The sequence below is a fragment of the Lupinus angustifolius genome, chromosome LG20, assembly GCF_001865875.1.
Source record: "Lupinus angustifolius cultivar Tanjil chromosome LG20, LupAngTanjil_v1.0, whole genome shotgun sequence".
NCBI classification, from domain to species: Eukaryota; Viridiplantae; Streptophyta; class Magnoliopsida; order Fabales; family Fabaceae; genus Lupinus; species Lupinus angustifolius.
The window spans coordinates 1,369,021-1,382,772 of NC_032028.1; the positions used below are offsets into that span (position 1 = coordinate 1,369,021).

Sequence of the window (13,752 nt, forward strand, 5' to 3'; positions counted from 1 at the left end):
TACTTATTATAAATACATTTATGACAAAAATGTGGTTATTTACTCAAACAATTTGAGTGAAAAAGCTCAATCAAGTCAATGGATAAACTATATATTAATTATATTATAGAGGATATTATATAAACCACCAGAGCTAAATTATATCTGTATAGTTTACTGAAAAGATTAAGATTCGTATAAATATAATATGTATAGTTGATTGAAAAGATTAAGATTCATATATAATATGAATATGATTTGGTAGGAAGTAGAAGTCTTTTAGTTGGTGCAATGGTCACACTATTAAAGAAAATGTATCTGCTTATTATTGGCAGAATGCGTGCTTGCTTAATTTAATGCCTATTATTATTGGCATGCCTTGTCAAATTAAGTTTGGACTTTCGAATAATATAAGATAGTTTTATCTGATCTACTATGGTAAAGTGACATAAAATAAGCAATGAACAAAATATATAAACTAGTGATATATATATATAGTAAGCGATATCTATTTTACTATTGACATTTTGGAAATATTATTTAATAGTTGGAAAAGTATTTCAAAATATCATATCTTAAAAAGGAATCGTACATTTTCTTACTTAGACCAATTAACAACATCTATAGTCATGTCAAATTTTGCCTTAAACAAACCCAATCTATATAACATATAAGAGCCTGGGCCTGACTTGTTAGTCTGTTTAAAAAAAATTCAAAGCCTAAGCCTGACTTGTTAGTCTGTTTAAAAAAATTTCAAAGCCTAAGTCTGACCTGTTAGTCTGTTTAAAGTCCTGTTATACTATATAATCTTGAACTATGGCATCATGTATAATTTAAATATGCTAATATTCATATTTTTAATTACATTTTTCTAACCCTAACAATTAAATTATATTTTTGTATACATTTTTATATTATAACTACATATGTATATTATAATATTACTTATATTAAAATTATATAAATATAAATATATTGCATAATATAACTAAATAGACCGGCATGTTAGGCTTAATAGATTTTTTTGATGGCCTAAAGCTGACCTGTTAAAGTAAACAGGCTTTTTAAAAAGCCTGAGTCTGGTCTGTTTACGAAAAAAGTTTGGCCTGATCTAGTCTATTATAGGCCAGATAATAAGCCTCTGATAAGTGGTCTGACCTGTTTCCACCCTTAATGGTAGGTTTAAGATTTTGGCAATGCTATATATTGCAATTTATTATGATACACATTTTATATTATATTGTTTTCAATAATGAATGTGATATAGGTTTTGGAAAAATAATATACTTTTCTCCATTTTTTGTCACGATCTAGTCAAAAGGCTTATATATAATCAAATTGTGCTCTTAGAAATAATTATTATGGAAAGAGTGATTCAAATAAAAATAATTCTTATAAAAAAATATTGAGAACAATATATTTAAGTCATACAATTACAATTAAGTTTAAAAATTAATTATTAATCATATGAAAGGATTATTCATAGTCTAACACAAGTGTTAGGATATTAGATATCTGATAACAACACCCCAATACAGTACTATCATCCTATTATTAGTGAATTATTTTCTAGTACCTTTTTAAAAGAAAACTCATTTACTTTTCAGACAATAGAAAATGGAAAGAGATGTCATTCCTGCACCAAATATCATGTTATTATTTTTAATTTTGCATTGTCACAAGAAAATAACTTGTCGTTTGTAATGTTTTTTCTATTCTAAATAAACTGGTATTGCAGTGAAATGCTGAAATATCAATTAAAGAAGCTTAAAAGATCGAAAAGAAACATTTCTTTAAGGCCTAAAAAATAACAAATGAATTAGAAGCAGCTAAACCTTTTTCATTGAAAGAAATAAAAGAAACATTTCTTTTACTACCAAGTTCCTCACTTTTTCCTTAAAAGTAAATAAATAACTAGTCACTTTTAAAGTATGAGTTAGGATCCTCTCCATTAATGGAGAGGTAAGTGAGCATTTTTACATTTACATCTAAGGGTATATGAGTGTCCTTCCCAATGTCCACACACCATCACATATATTTACGCATGCGGTTAGGTGGCCATAGGGCACATGTCATGTCATAACAACAAACAATAACAGTGTCTCATGCTTCATATTTACATCACATCCCAAACAAGTCCAATAAATTATATCTATTTGAATCCTTATGTTTGACACCAAGGTAGGTTCAATGTAGGAAAAGTGTTGATAAAAATGCAAAATTCATTTAATAAAGTTTTATGCCACATGTGTAATAATGTAATTCATTTAACAACTTAACATGTTCAATTCAAGGCTTGAGGTCAAGCTAAGGGTGCTTCTAACTTTTTAACAAAGTCCCTCCAACAATGGAGGCGCTCTCGCTGGCCCCACCACCCTCACTAGGATCAAAATGGTTGGTACTATGGCCTAAGGGACCCATTTGCGGGGATAAAGATTATTTGTCCTAAAAAAATCATGTCCCTATATATCAAGTCAATCAACACTAGGATCAAAATGGTTGGTACTATGGCCTAAGGACCCACTTGCGGGGACAAAGATTATTTGTCCCAAGAAAATCATGTCCCTATATATCAAGTCAATCAAATTTTATAGAATAGTGTATAAATAAATTTATGTTATTATAATTTTTTTAATTAAATACAATTTTCTAATTAGATGGAGATACCAAACAGGACATGAATGAGACGTGGGATTCACATCCCTTGTGTGGCTATGACTTTTACATATTAAACTATATATTGCACTTGTTTATTTTGGCTTTGCCAACTTGATTTATGATGCTAAATGCCAACTTTGCCAATTGCCATTATGCTTTCTAATATTCTCATTCCTTTTTCTTATTTGATTGAAAAAGGCGAACATGTTGGTTGGAAAGTTGAGTATTGAAGTTCAAGTTTTTTTTGCTGCTTTTTATAATTAAAACATGTGCTTAATCTTGAGTTTTTGGGGATAAAAAATGATTAGTGAATTTGCATAACCTCCCACGAAATGTGAAAAAATTGAAGTGGGACTTTGGTACTGGCATACATTTGGAAAGAGAATAAACAACAAGACCTTAAATTTTAAAAAATTAAAAAGATGAATAATCTAAATTTTGAATTTGCTTTCATGTGAAATGGATATATGTCAATTTGGATGATTATTTGATTTTAAGGAAAAAATTAAACCGATAAAACATTTTGGAATATATTTTATATCGTTATCACTTACGATTGTGATTTTTAATACAAATAAAGTTATTAATTTCTTAAAAAATCAGAATAATCATTAAAATGGTCAAATTTAGAAAGAAAAAACAAATATCCATGTCTATATTTATTGTATAAAAAATACATATATTAATATTTATATGACGGCGGACATGAAAATAAATCATAACGACATCTCCATTGTAGAGTACCCATTCCATTTTAATTCAAAACCTACACATTATTTTATAATATTTAGTTCTTTTTACTAGAGAAAATATCTTATATATTTTATAATAATAAACAGTTTCTATCTTACTCTTTCTATTTTAAGACCTATATTTTTTATAAAAAATTGTGAAAGAAGTATTCTTATTATATTTTTATTTTAGATAAAAATACTATAAGAATGTACCGACTAAGATGCTCTATCAAAAAAAAATCTCAAACTCGAGTTTGTAGATAAAAAATACTCATAAAAAGAGTTAATCCTATAAACATGTGAATGTTCCGAGCTCCGAATTACAAAATTGTTGGATCGATGCTATTATACATTAACTTAATATGTGACTTGTCTTTCATTCTTTGAAACTCAAAAGTGGAAAGGTGTAAAAGAAAACCAAACCTCTCACTTTCTGTTTCTTCTTCCAACACTAACACCATCGTTCCCCATATCTCGGATCAGCTCAATCATTCACCATTTCCATGGCGGTTACTGCTTCTTCACCCTCTGATTCACTTCCCTCTGGTCACGTGGCTCCCACAACGCTCCCTCCAATGCTCGTTTCTGACTCTTTCGCCAAAGACGCCATCCTTGCCTGGTTCCGCGGTGAGTTCGCCGCCGCCAACGCCATCATTGATGCTCTCTGCTCCCACCTCAGCCACCTCGGTGACTCCTCCGATTACGATCCTGTCTTCGCTGCTATCCACCGCCGTAGGATCAACTGGATCCCTGTCCTTCAGATGCAGAAGTATCACTCCATTGCCGATGTCGCCCTTGAGCTCCGAAAAGTTTCCGAGAACATATCGTTAACGCCGCCGGAGAGGACGGAGGTGGAGGAAAACGGCGATCGTGAGGAGAATAAGGTTGTTGAGAGTAGTGGCTGCGATGAGAAAGTGACGGAAAGTGTTGAAAATGGAAGTGATCATAATGAAGCTGAGACTGAACAAGATGAATATGATTCACCCAAGAGTGAAATCACTGATTCAGGTAAATTACACACTTTTTTTGTTTTTTCGCCAATAAACAAAATTGTCCTCATAAGTAGTAAAGATCACTAGCTCCAGTATAATTTTCAGATTTTTAATTAAAATAATAATAATTTCATTTGTAGGCATTTTTTGTAATTTAAGAAAATTGAATTGAATGATACTGTCATCCAATTGAAGTTTTTTACCAATCTTTTTTCAATGATTTGTGTGTGTTTTATTTTCTGTTTCTCTGAGGTAAATGAAGACGAGCTCAGATTCTGTTTTTTTCAAATGAAGTTTTAAGAAACAGTGAGGAATTAGTTTGTCTTTGGCTGGAAAGGGAATTAAAGTTATTTTTATGGCTAATACTTTATTGGTAATAAAAAGTTAACCAACTATTATTTTTATTTCCAGAAAAACTTTATGCGTGATTGTTTTTAAAGGAAGCAAACTTTAGTTTTATTTTTATTTTTCTCTATTCAAGTTTTGGTAATAAAATATGTATGGGTGCAAATTTATATCAAGTTTGCACTGCTGTTGTTTTGCAACGAAAGGGGACCAAATGATACTTGCCATCGAATCCGATGTGTGAATTTGATATTTTTTATGCCGTCTCATAGTTTTAGAGTCAATTTTCTGTTGCGCAATAATAGAGTTGATTAGTTTAACATTTTTGACTCATCTAATTTTGATGACTGTTCTATTCATGATTCTTTTAGACAAAGCAAACCCATATGGTAAAATTAGATCGTGACAACTAGACCAGATAGTATGATCGGTCCAATAATTGACTGTATTTAAAATTATTTTTGATTTGTGGTATTATTTGGACGATGGATTTGACCATTTTGAACATGATAAATTTCTATCCGACCTTATTAAGTTGAAATAACCTAAAAATTGAACTAGATGGTTTATTTGAAATTAAAAAATAGATCACTACTCCCATAAAAAAATGAAAAAAATATTACTCTAATATAATTATGCATTATTATTAATTATATAAAATTTTATATTTATAAATAAATTTTTTAATTATAAATGAGATCATCCCATTCCACTAAAAAACCTAATATGAGACCTTTTTAACTGATATTTGATTAGGGTTTCTGTAATATCATTTTTTTAAAAGAATGGGTTGATAAATGTTGAGCTCTGGTACTTGTAAATTGTAATTAGACAATTTGGGTGCGGATCCCTATATGCCCTTTGTTGAAAAGGTTGAGGTTCTAACCTTCCAGATGGCGGGTCAAACTTGTCTTCATTCGAGGGCGATGTTGAATGGTTGATGATCTGGTAAATAATTTACTCTGTTTGTTTAATTTTATTTTAATGTTTTATTTTTTGTTTTTTTATCTTTTAGAAACTAAATATTTAGTTATATTTTACATTATTTTTAATATACTATTATTTATTACTTATCTTTTTACTGAATTTTAGTCAAAAATTTCTTAAAATATTTGCACAACTTTAAATTTATCATTTTTAATTTTTTTATTACCGGTCTGTTGAAATGTAAACACACTTTTTTTAGTGAGGAACAGAATCTCACCTTAGTTAATTTATTATGTCTCGGAAAAGGAAACAAGTGCAGGCAGGTAGATATATTTATTCCTAATACAGACATTTAATGTTCTGCTTGCTTTGGCCTTGGCCTTCCTCACTTGTTACTATATACTGGATTGACATTGATGGTGGACATTAGACACCAACGAATAACTATTTTTTTGGAAGAGCGTATCATATGTTTCTTAATTAACTTCACAAAGTAAACAAAAATTTAAAGAAGTGCTATACAGTGAAATTTCTGTTAAAATAGTAGCAATAATGCTGTGTAGGAATTAATACAGATAGCAAAATTAACCGAGGGTTAATGATCATACAGTGCACTTTGTTACCTTTCTAAGTGTATTGTATTAAATATATTTTTTATTTAAGTTGAGGTATCATTTGCAGCCCATGTTGTGTATAATACAAACAGAGGGTACAAGTGTTCTCAATTGTATTTCTGAATTCTAAATGTGTTACATTATAATATTCTTTTTTGGGGTATTAAAACTTGCATTCAACTCTAGAAATGCAGGCCAATTCGATAAACATTAATATATGTTCCAATCATGAAGAATGCGAAGGACGTTCTTCACAGATTAAGTTGACAAAAGGTTTCACAGCAAAGGAGTCAATAAAGGGCCATATGGCAAGTTTTTTCTTTTACAAACTCACATTACACCCTTTTAAATGTAGAAGCCCGTACTCAGTACATACCCTCACTAGTTTATGCAATTAGAAGCCACAGCTGGCTATGTGCTGATTATAGGTGATTATGTTGGGCAGGTGAATGTTGTGAAAGGATTGAAATTATATGAGGACATTTTCACTGATTCAGAACTCTACAAGCTGACAGAATTTGTGAATGAGCTCCATACTGCTGGCCAGAATGGGGAACTCTCAGGTACTCTCATGTTCTATTTCTTTATTTCATGCCAACTTATAGCAACACTATATATGGCAACAACAATGTTCTACTTGTTACAAAAAGTTAAATATCAAGACCAGCACTATATATGGGAACACCAGTTTATTTTTGCGGTTATATAATAAGTTCTTCATTTTATTGACTTACACCACACAAGCAAAGTTTTATGACGTTAATGTACCTGACCCATTCTTATGGGATTAAGACTTTTGTTATTGTACGCAATCAGACAACAACGCTCTTTCTATTTAATTAGTAACAAACTGAACATTTAAAAAAGTACTATGATCTCTCTTTGATATTATTATGACTTTATGTCTTCACCATATTTGTTTGGCTTCTTTCTCATCAATCACATGACAGATTAAAACAAATAACCATTAACGCAAACTGGGTTATTGTCAGCAGTCTTTAAAATACTAAGCGAGTCTTCTTATGCAAATGTAGGTGAAACTTTTATACTGTTCAACAAACAGATGAAAGGCAACAAGAGAGAGCTGATTCAACTGGGTGTTCCAATATTTGGACAGATTAAGGAGGATACAAAAAGTAAGAAATATGATCTAAAAGTAAATTGAAAAATATGTAGTAGTTTTTCTTTACCTTAACAAAACTGTAACTTGGTCCTTATCATCCCAAGACCCAAATATTGCATCATTACTCTAAACTATAGTGATGTTCTGTGATTTTCTTTCTTTATTCATTTTTTGTTTACAGCCAACATAGAGCCAATCCCAGCACTTCTTGAACGTGTCATTGACCACCTTATCCAATGGCAATTAGTTCCACAGTACAAAAGGCCAAATGGTTGTATCATTAACTTTTTTGAAGAGGTAGATATTGCACTTTTTCTTGCTACTATTTTCTGCCAATAGGTAGAAATGTCATTTACTAACATCTCTTACCTTTTTTATATTTCACTATGTTTTAGGGCGAATTTTCTCAGCCATTCCTGAAACCACCACATCTTGATCAACCTCTGTCCACTCTTCTACTCTCTGAATCTACTATGGCTTTTGGGCGTATCCTTACGAGTGAAAATGACGGGAACTACAAGGGGCAGCTCATGCTCTCACTGAAGAAGGGGTACATATCAAAGAACTTATACTCTTTGCAGTCCTAAACTAACATTTATTAATTAAGATTCTAGTTTCTGCTGGATACAAAGGAAGAAGTACCTTCAACTTTTGTAAGACGCCATGTAAGTGAATATTAGGCCAAGACAGTATCATATGACTGTGGCTTCAGGCCGTTTAGTTCTGTTGAGCATTTGTTCCTAACATCCTATTAAAGGCTGCATCCAGATATACTGATATGGTTTGAATTGTTTATTATGATCACTATTGTAAGCATCACATGAAAATGCATTTTTTCCATTTTGTTTTCTCTTGGTAAGTAAGCTTGTGTCTTCTGCAATGAAATTGAGCTGATCATATATGGCACTACTTATATTTTAAATTGAAGAGTAACATGCAACAACCTAACACCTTATAATTGCAGGTCTCTTGTCGTGATGAGAGGGAATAGTGCTGACATGGCAAGGCACGTAATGTGTCCATCTCCTAACAGAAGGGTCAGCATCACCTTCTTCAGAGTGAGGCCAGACTCCAACCATTCCCAAACACCAACTCCTGCCATGACAAGTGCAATGACTCTTTGGCAACCTGCCATTGCTAGCCCATATACTATGCCAAATGGAGCTGTAAGTGGGTATGAGGGTATGGGTATGATGCCTAAATGGGGAATGTTTCGTGGTCCAATGATGATGATAACTCCTATGCGCCCTATGGAATTGAACCCCCGCAAAGTAGATGGTAGTGGCACTGGAGTTTTCTTGCCATGGAATGCGCCACCCAGAAAACCAGAAAGGCATCTTCCACCACGTGCTCAAAAAGGAAGGTTTCTGCCATTGCCTCCCCCCGTCGAACCACACACGGGACAGTCCACTTCTGAACCCAGCATCAGTGTTGAAGGATAAGAACACTTTAGTTCTGAAGCAGCCTAGGGTGAATGTGAACCAGGCGGCTTTCACGCCTCAGCTATTTGATCATCATTCTGGAGCATTCTACTTTGTTGTACAGACAGACAGTACCAGCCCCGGGTGCTGCAAGAAGAGTTCGTTTCATTAATTTCATTTTTCATCCTTTCCCCTTACATAGATTAGATTGTAGTTGTGTTTAGTGTTCACAATGGTTTTTTTTGTTTCTTTTTCCTTATTAATGCGTTTGGCAATCAGGGCAAGAGCTTTAGTAGAGAGAACAAACTTTCAAAATTGAAGAGTGTGAATTATTTGACGCTAGATTTTTGTAAGAATGATAATTTAAGTTAGATCATCATTTTAAACAAGTCAAATCAGCACGGGATGCATAGTTATGATCCTCTACTTACTTTGCAGTTTTTATATAAGCATTCTCTGATAGTAATTGCATGTCAGTAGAGCTCCACGGCTGTAGGAATATGAGAATTTCATCTCATCACATCTTAAAGTCACTGCACAGTCAATAGCAACATAAGATTCCAACTTAGTGAAAACGATAAAAACAAAATACAGAGAAAATAAAAAATGTCCAATGTTATGTGAGGAAATTTAACCGGGTCATATGTTAAGCATATACAAGACTACCTCGGTTATACAAGTTCCTCAGAAGTCACAACATAACACATGTGAATAGAGTGTTTACAATTCAAATAATTGATTAGCTTGAGTATAGGTAAATAAAAAGTAACAATATCATATTACAGTGTTTGCCAAGGGTAGAATACACCATGAAGAGTAGGGAAACTACTATGAATCATCAGAAGGAATTTCATTAGATATGGAAGCTGAAGACCAACAATTCATAAAGCCATAGAAGCAACTGAAGTTCAGAATGCACCCAAAGCTCTCAAGTAAGCTACTGTGTTTTTAATGATATATCATGATTGAAATTTTTGTTAGCATACCCAAACATTACTCTGGTTCTGCCATATGCATATAAATGGTTAATTGTTTTATTATTTGATGCAACAGATGAGTGCATAGCTTGACGACATCGTTGGAGAGAACATGGCTAATTGACTTCAAGATGGATGGAATGATGGATTCAGTTGTCATCCATAATTGTTAATGATTAATACTAATGACTATCAAATCCAGAGTGAAAGAAAGTGTAACATATCCAACATGGATATAGTATATTTATTTGATTGAGGTCACCATATTTTGTTGTAAACATCTAAAACAATGGTAAACCATAAATGAGGAGATATTGATTTAGAAATATTTTCTTTTCAAGCATTTTATGAACAGATGGCCATACTTCTACCACCAATTTAATCAAATACAAAAACAAAAGAGTAGGAAATTTTCCTTTGTCAAAATAATACACACATATATGTACATATATATTCCTCTCAAGAAATCAGAACGGGATGCATCAAATGTCTCAAGGCTTAGCAGGTTCATCATCATCATCTTCAATGTCCCAACTCAGGTCTTCCTCTGCCTCTGCAGCACTAAGGCGCTTCCGCAAATCAACCTCGCTTCTGCTATCACTCCCAGTTGCTTTCTTATCATCAAAACTGCTAAGATCTTCAATCTCATCCCACCCAAAGTCCTCCTCATCATCGTGTGCCGAGTGCTGACTTCCAACCTTTGAAGGCTCATTATTTTTATCAGTAGATTTGGCATCGTCAGTCTTTTCTTCTGTTATCTCTTTCTCATCAGAGGTGGCTGCAGAATCATTTATGTTCATAGCATTCTCCACTTCCGACTTTGATGCTTTGCCAACACCAGCTTCATCAACAGTTTCCTTCTTTTCACCATCCACCTCATTAACAACTCCAGAATTCTCAACTTGTGAGTCCTCAACAGTCTCATCCATCTTATTGCCAAGTTCCTCATTTTGCACTAAATCGTCTTTCCTCTCAACCATAGACCCCTCCTCTCCTGCATTCCGCTCCTTTTCTGCATTCAATCTTTTTGTTCCCTCCTCGTCGCTAGTGCCAGAACTACCAATCGGCAGATTAGTATCTACAGTTTTACCCTTACTTTCACTCCCAATCTCCATATTGGTCACAAGCTCGGGCTTAGCTTCAGCCTCCTCCTCCTCAACATTGTCATCATCATCATCATCATCCTCGACATCCCAAGTCAAATCCTCATCTTCCCTTGACATTCTCCTAACAAGCCTAGCCCTCACATCCTCAGCCTTCTTGAGCCTATAAACCTTATAATAATATCTATACCAGAAAGTTTCATTATCAACATTGTTTGGAACAATCCTGTTATGAAAATTCTCCATAGCATCATTCTCCTTTAAAAAACCCTCAATTTCCTCACTTTTCCCATCCAATGAAAACTCTAATTTCCACTTATTATACTCATCCAAATCCTCAGGCCCCTCAGTGTAAGTGCTAGCATCAACCTGAATCGCACGAACCTGAGCATCAAACCTACTATACCGTTTCGAATTCAAGCTCTTATCGCTAATGTTACTGAGTCTGTGTTTAGGAGTGTTATTACTGTTATGTGAATCAGAATCGAGATCAACAGCTAGGATCGCATCCTTACCTTTAGATATGATCTGAGCCGTTCCTTTAACGACAGTGTTTCCGAACTCGTCGATGACGTGAGTAACCGTTCCAAGAGAACCTTGCGCGACCTCGATCTCTTTCTTCAAACCGGTGCTGAATTCGTGCAGATCGCGACGGTAGGTTTCGATTATTGATTCGGATTTTGTTGTTAGGGTTTGGATCAGACCGCCGAAGTTCCACGCGCCGGCACCGGCGCCGGAATTCTGTGTTATTGGGCTTTGTTCCGATGGCGAATTGTGATCAGGGTCGTGTAATTGGTCTATGTTGTGTGAGGCATCATTGGATTCGGATTGAGGGGAATCATCGAAAACGGAATTGAAGAAATTCATTAGGAATCGTGAAAGAGAGATCGGAGGGTAACAAGTTCGATTATTTTTGGGCGAGAATGATAAAAGAAGAATGAGGTAATTGTTTCTGCACACAAGAAGCTTTCATACATTTTTGGAAGAAATATATGTCACATGTTCTTTTAAAATTAGGATCTAGTATAGTGAGTAATTAAAATTTAATATTAGTCCAACTACGTGGAATATTATATTTCTAATTTTCAATTATTTTTAAAATAAAACAACCATTCTATAAAATAAAATAAAAACAAATAAAAATAATGTAAAAAGGGAACATTGTTTTTAAAAAGGTACTATTTATCATCAATATATCAATTAGTAAAAAATGTATTATAAATATAAAAAAGTACTAAATGTGGATGGCATAATCTAAATTCATGTTCATTTTATTTAATTCCTTTGTCTTTTCAAAACAAATATTTCCAATGATTACTAATTCTTTTTTCCATTTGTTTCTTTGTGTGTAAAATAATATTTTGTTTGTCAATAACTAAAAACATCATTGGAAGGAGAAGACTATTTACATGTTTAATAATACCTAAAGTGATATTTATTGTTGTGAAGTAAGTGAAACACCCATGTTTTATTGTATTAGGCATAATTTTAATATATATGGATACTATTCTTGATATAACTAATTAATTTTGAGATAAAATATTTGCAAATAAATGATTTTTATATTTTAAAATGAACTAATTCCTTACTCGCAAAATAAAAAAAGGTCTTTAATTAAAAAAAATATAAATAGCCAATGACCATCTTATACAACAAAAAATTTGAAGTCAATATTCGATTAAAGAGATGATTTCATGTGCTCTGATTTCTTATTTTGATTACAATACATTTGAAAACCACTACCAAATTGACAAATTGTATTGATAAATCTTGATAAAGGTAATTAATACGTGTATGTATTAATCAATAAATACATTTCTCTCCCGTCAATAAAATAAAAATCTCATCCGATTTTAGGAGAGAATCAACTTAAGTGAGTTAAAAACGTTATTTTACATTTTTATCATTTATTTTACAAAAATCTAATTATTCAGATTTACTAATTCAAATTGTTGATTTTTTTTAGAATGAATGGCTAGAATATGAAATATGTTTTTTTAACTTACTCATAAAATAAATAGATCTCCTAATATTATTCTTTTATCGAGTCTTCAAATAGGTTACTAGGCATCTATTTAAACGGATTATATATTTAAATTTTATATATAATAATTTCCTCACTTACAATAATATTAATATGTAATATAATTAATTTGATTGACTTGATAGACTTAATAGACATTTTAGATAGATAAGACAAAATTATCAACAACTCAGAATCGGTTTAAATGCTGAAAAATGAAATTCATCAATTAAAGCTGATGTATTTAACTGAATATAATCTAATGAAATATCTTTAATATTTGATGAATTTAAATTCATCTATTATATCTATATATATATATATATATATGAATATTTAATATATCCAAAAAAAACAGACGTTGTCTATTGCTTTTCAATTTCATTTATTATCTCAAGTATCATTTTCTTGCTTAGATAATGCTAATATCAATGGTAAGACATACAAATATGATGTATTTTAGTAAAAAATATTGTTCTTAAATACTACCGTATCTAAATATCCATTAAAAAGTTTACATGTGAAACCTTAAACATCACATCTTTATAAAATGTTGTGAAAATATTTTTTCAAAAGTTCAAAAAATCATGTGAAAAATTATTTTTAAAAAGTGTTTTTCTTTAAAAATACTTTTTTGGAAATGTTTTTATTTTAACAAAGTGCATTTTTTAAAATTTAACATATTTATAAAAAAATTAGCCCACCTTATTATAAATCATGTAATAGGCACATCAAGCTACTTATCATATTTTCTTCTTTGCATGAAAATGATAATCATGGTCAAGATCAAATTTTAATAGTAGATTATGGAGTGACTCATACATTATTAATGCATACATATTTTTTTTTTTTTTTT

At 32.0% G+C, this 13,752-nt stretch overlaps 2 protein-coding genes across 4 annotated transcripts; one reads left to right on the forward strand and one right to left on the reverse strand.

The window, feature by feature from the left end:
- Nucleotides 3,752–9,223, forward strand: LOC109336627. 2 transcript variants are annotated; one of them, XM_019573340.1, is made up of 8 exons: nt 3,752–4,380; nt 6,428–6,557; nt 6,695–6,812; nt 7,284–7,385; nt 7,554–7,669; nt 7,768–7,922; nt 8,337–8,857; nt 9,073–9,223. In XM_019573340.1, the coding sequence occupies exons 1-7, from the start codon at nt 3,875–3,877 to the stop codon at nt 8,812–8,814; spliced, it is 1,605 nt and encodes a 534-aa protein (XP_019428885.1). In that variant the 5' UTR covers nt 3,752–3,874; the 3' UTR covers nt 8,815–8,857; nt 9,073–9,223. The 2 variants fall into 2 exon arrangements, with proteins under 2 accessions (XP_019428885.1, XP_019428883.1); XM_019573338.1 differs by having other exon boundaries at nt 8,337–9,223.
- Nucleotides 9,977–11,857, reverse strand: LOC109336758 (BSD domain-containing protein 1-like). 2 transcript variants are annotated; one of them, XM_019573555.1, is made up of 2 exons: nt 11,644–11,857; nt 9,977–11,604 (listed from the first exon to the last, which is right to left on the reverse strand). In XM_019573555.1, exons 1-2 carry the CDS (start codon nt 11,738–11,740, stop codon nt 10,262–10,264), a joined length of 1,440 nt encoding a protein of 479 aa, XP_019429100.1. In that variant the 5' UTR covers nt 11,741–11,857; the 3' UTR covers nt 9,977–10,261. The 2 variants fall into 2 exon arrangements, with proteins under 2 accessions (XP_019429100.1, XP_019429099.1); XM_019573554.1 differs by having other exon boundaries at nt 9,977–11,857.

Bases quoted from the DNA above. Each gene is read 5' to 3' on its own strand.
- LOC109336627 (XM_019573338.1), top strand. From the start codon at position 3,875: ATGGCGGTTACTGCTTCTTCACCCTCTGATTCACTTCCCTCTGGTCAC. The intron at 6,813-7,283 runs GTACTCTCATGT...ATGCAAATGTAG, and splicing joins CCAGAATGGGGAACTCTCAG to GTGAAACTTTTATACTGTTC. The intron at 7,386-7,553 runs GTAAGAAATATG...TTTTGTTTACAG, and splicing joins GATTAAGGAGGATACAAAAA to CCAACATAGAGCCAATCCCA.
- LOC109336758 (XM_019573554.1), bottom strand. From the start codon at position 11,740: ATGAATTTCTTCAATTCCGTTTTCGATGATTCCCCTCAATCCGAATCC.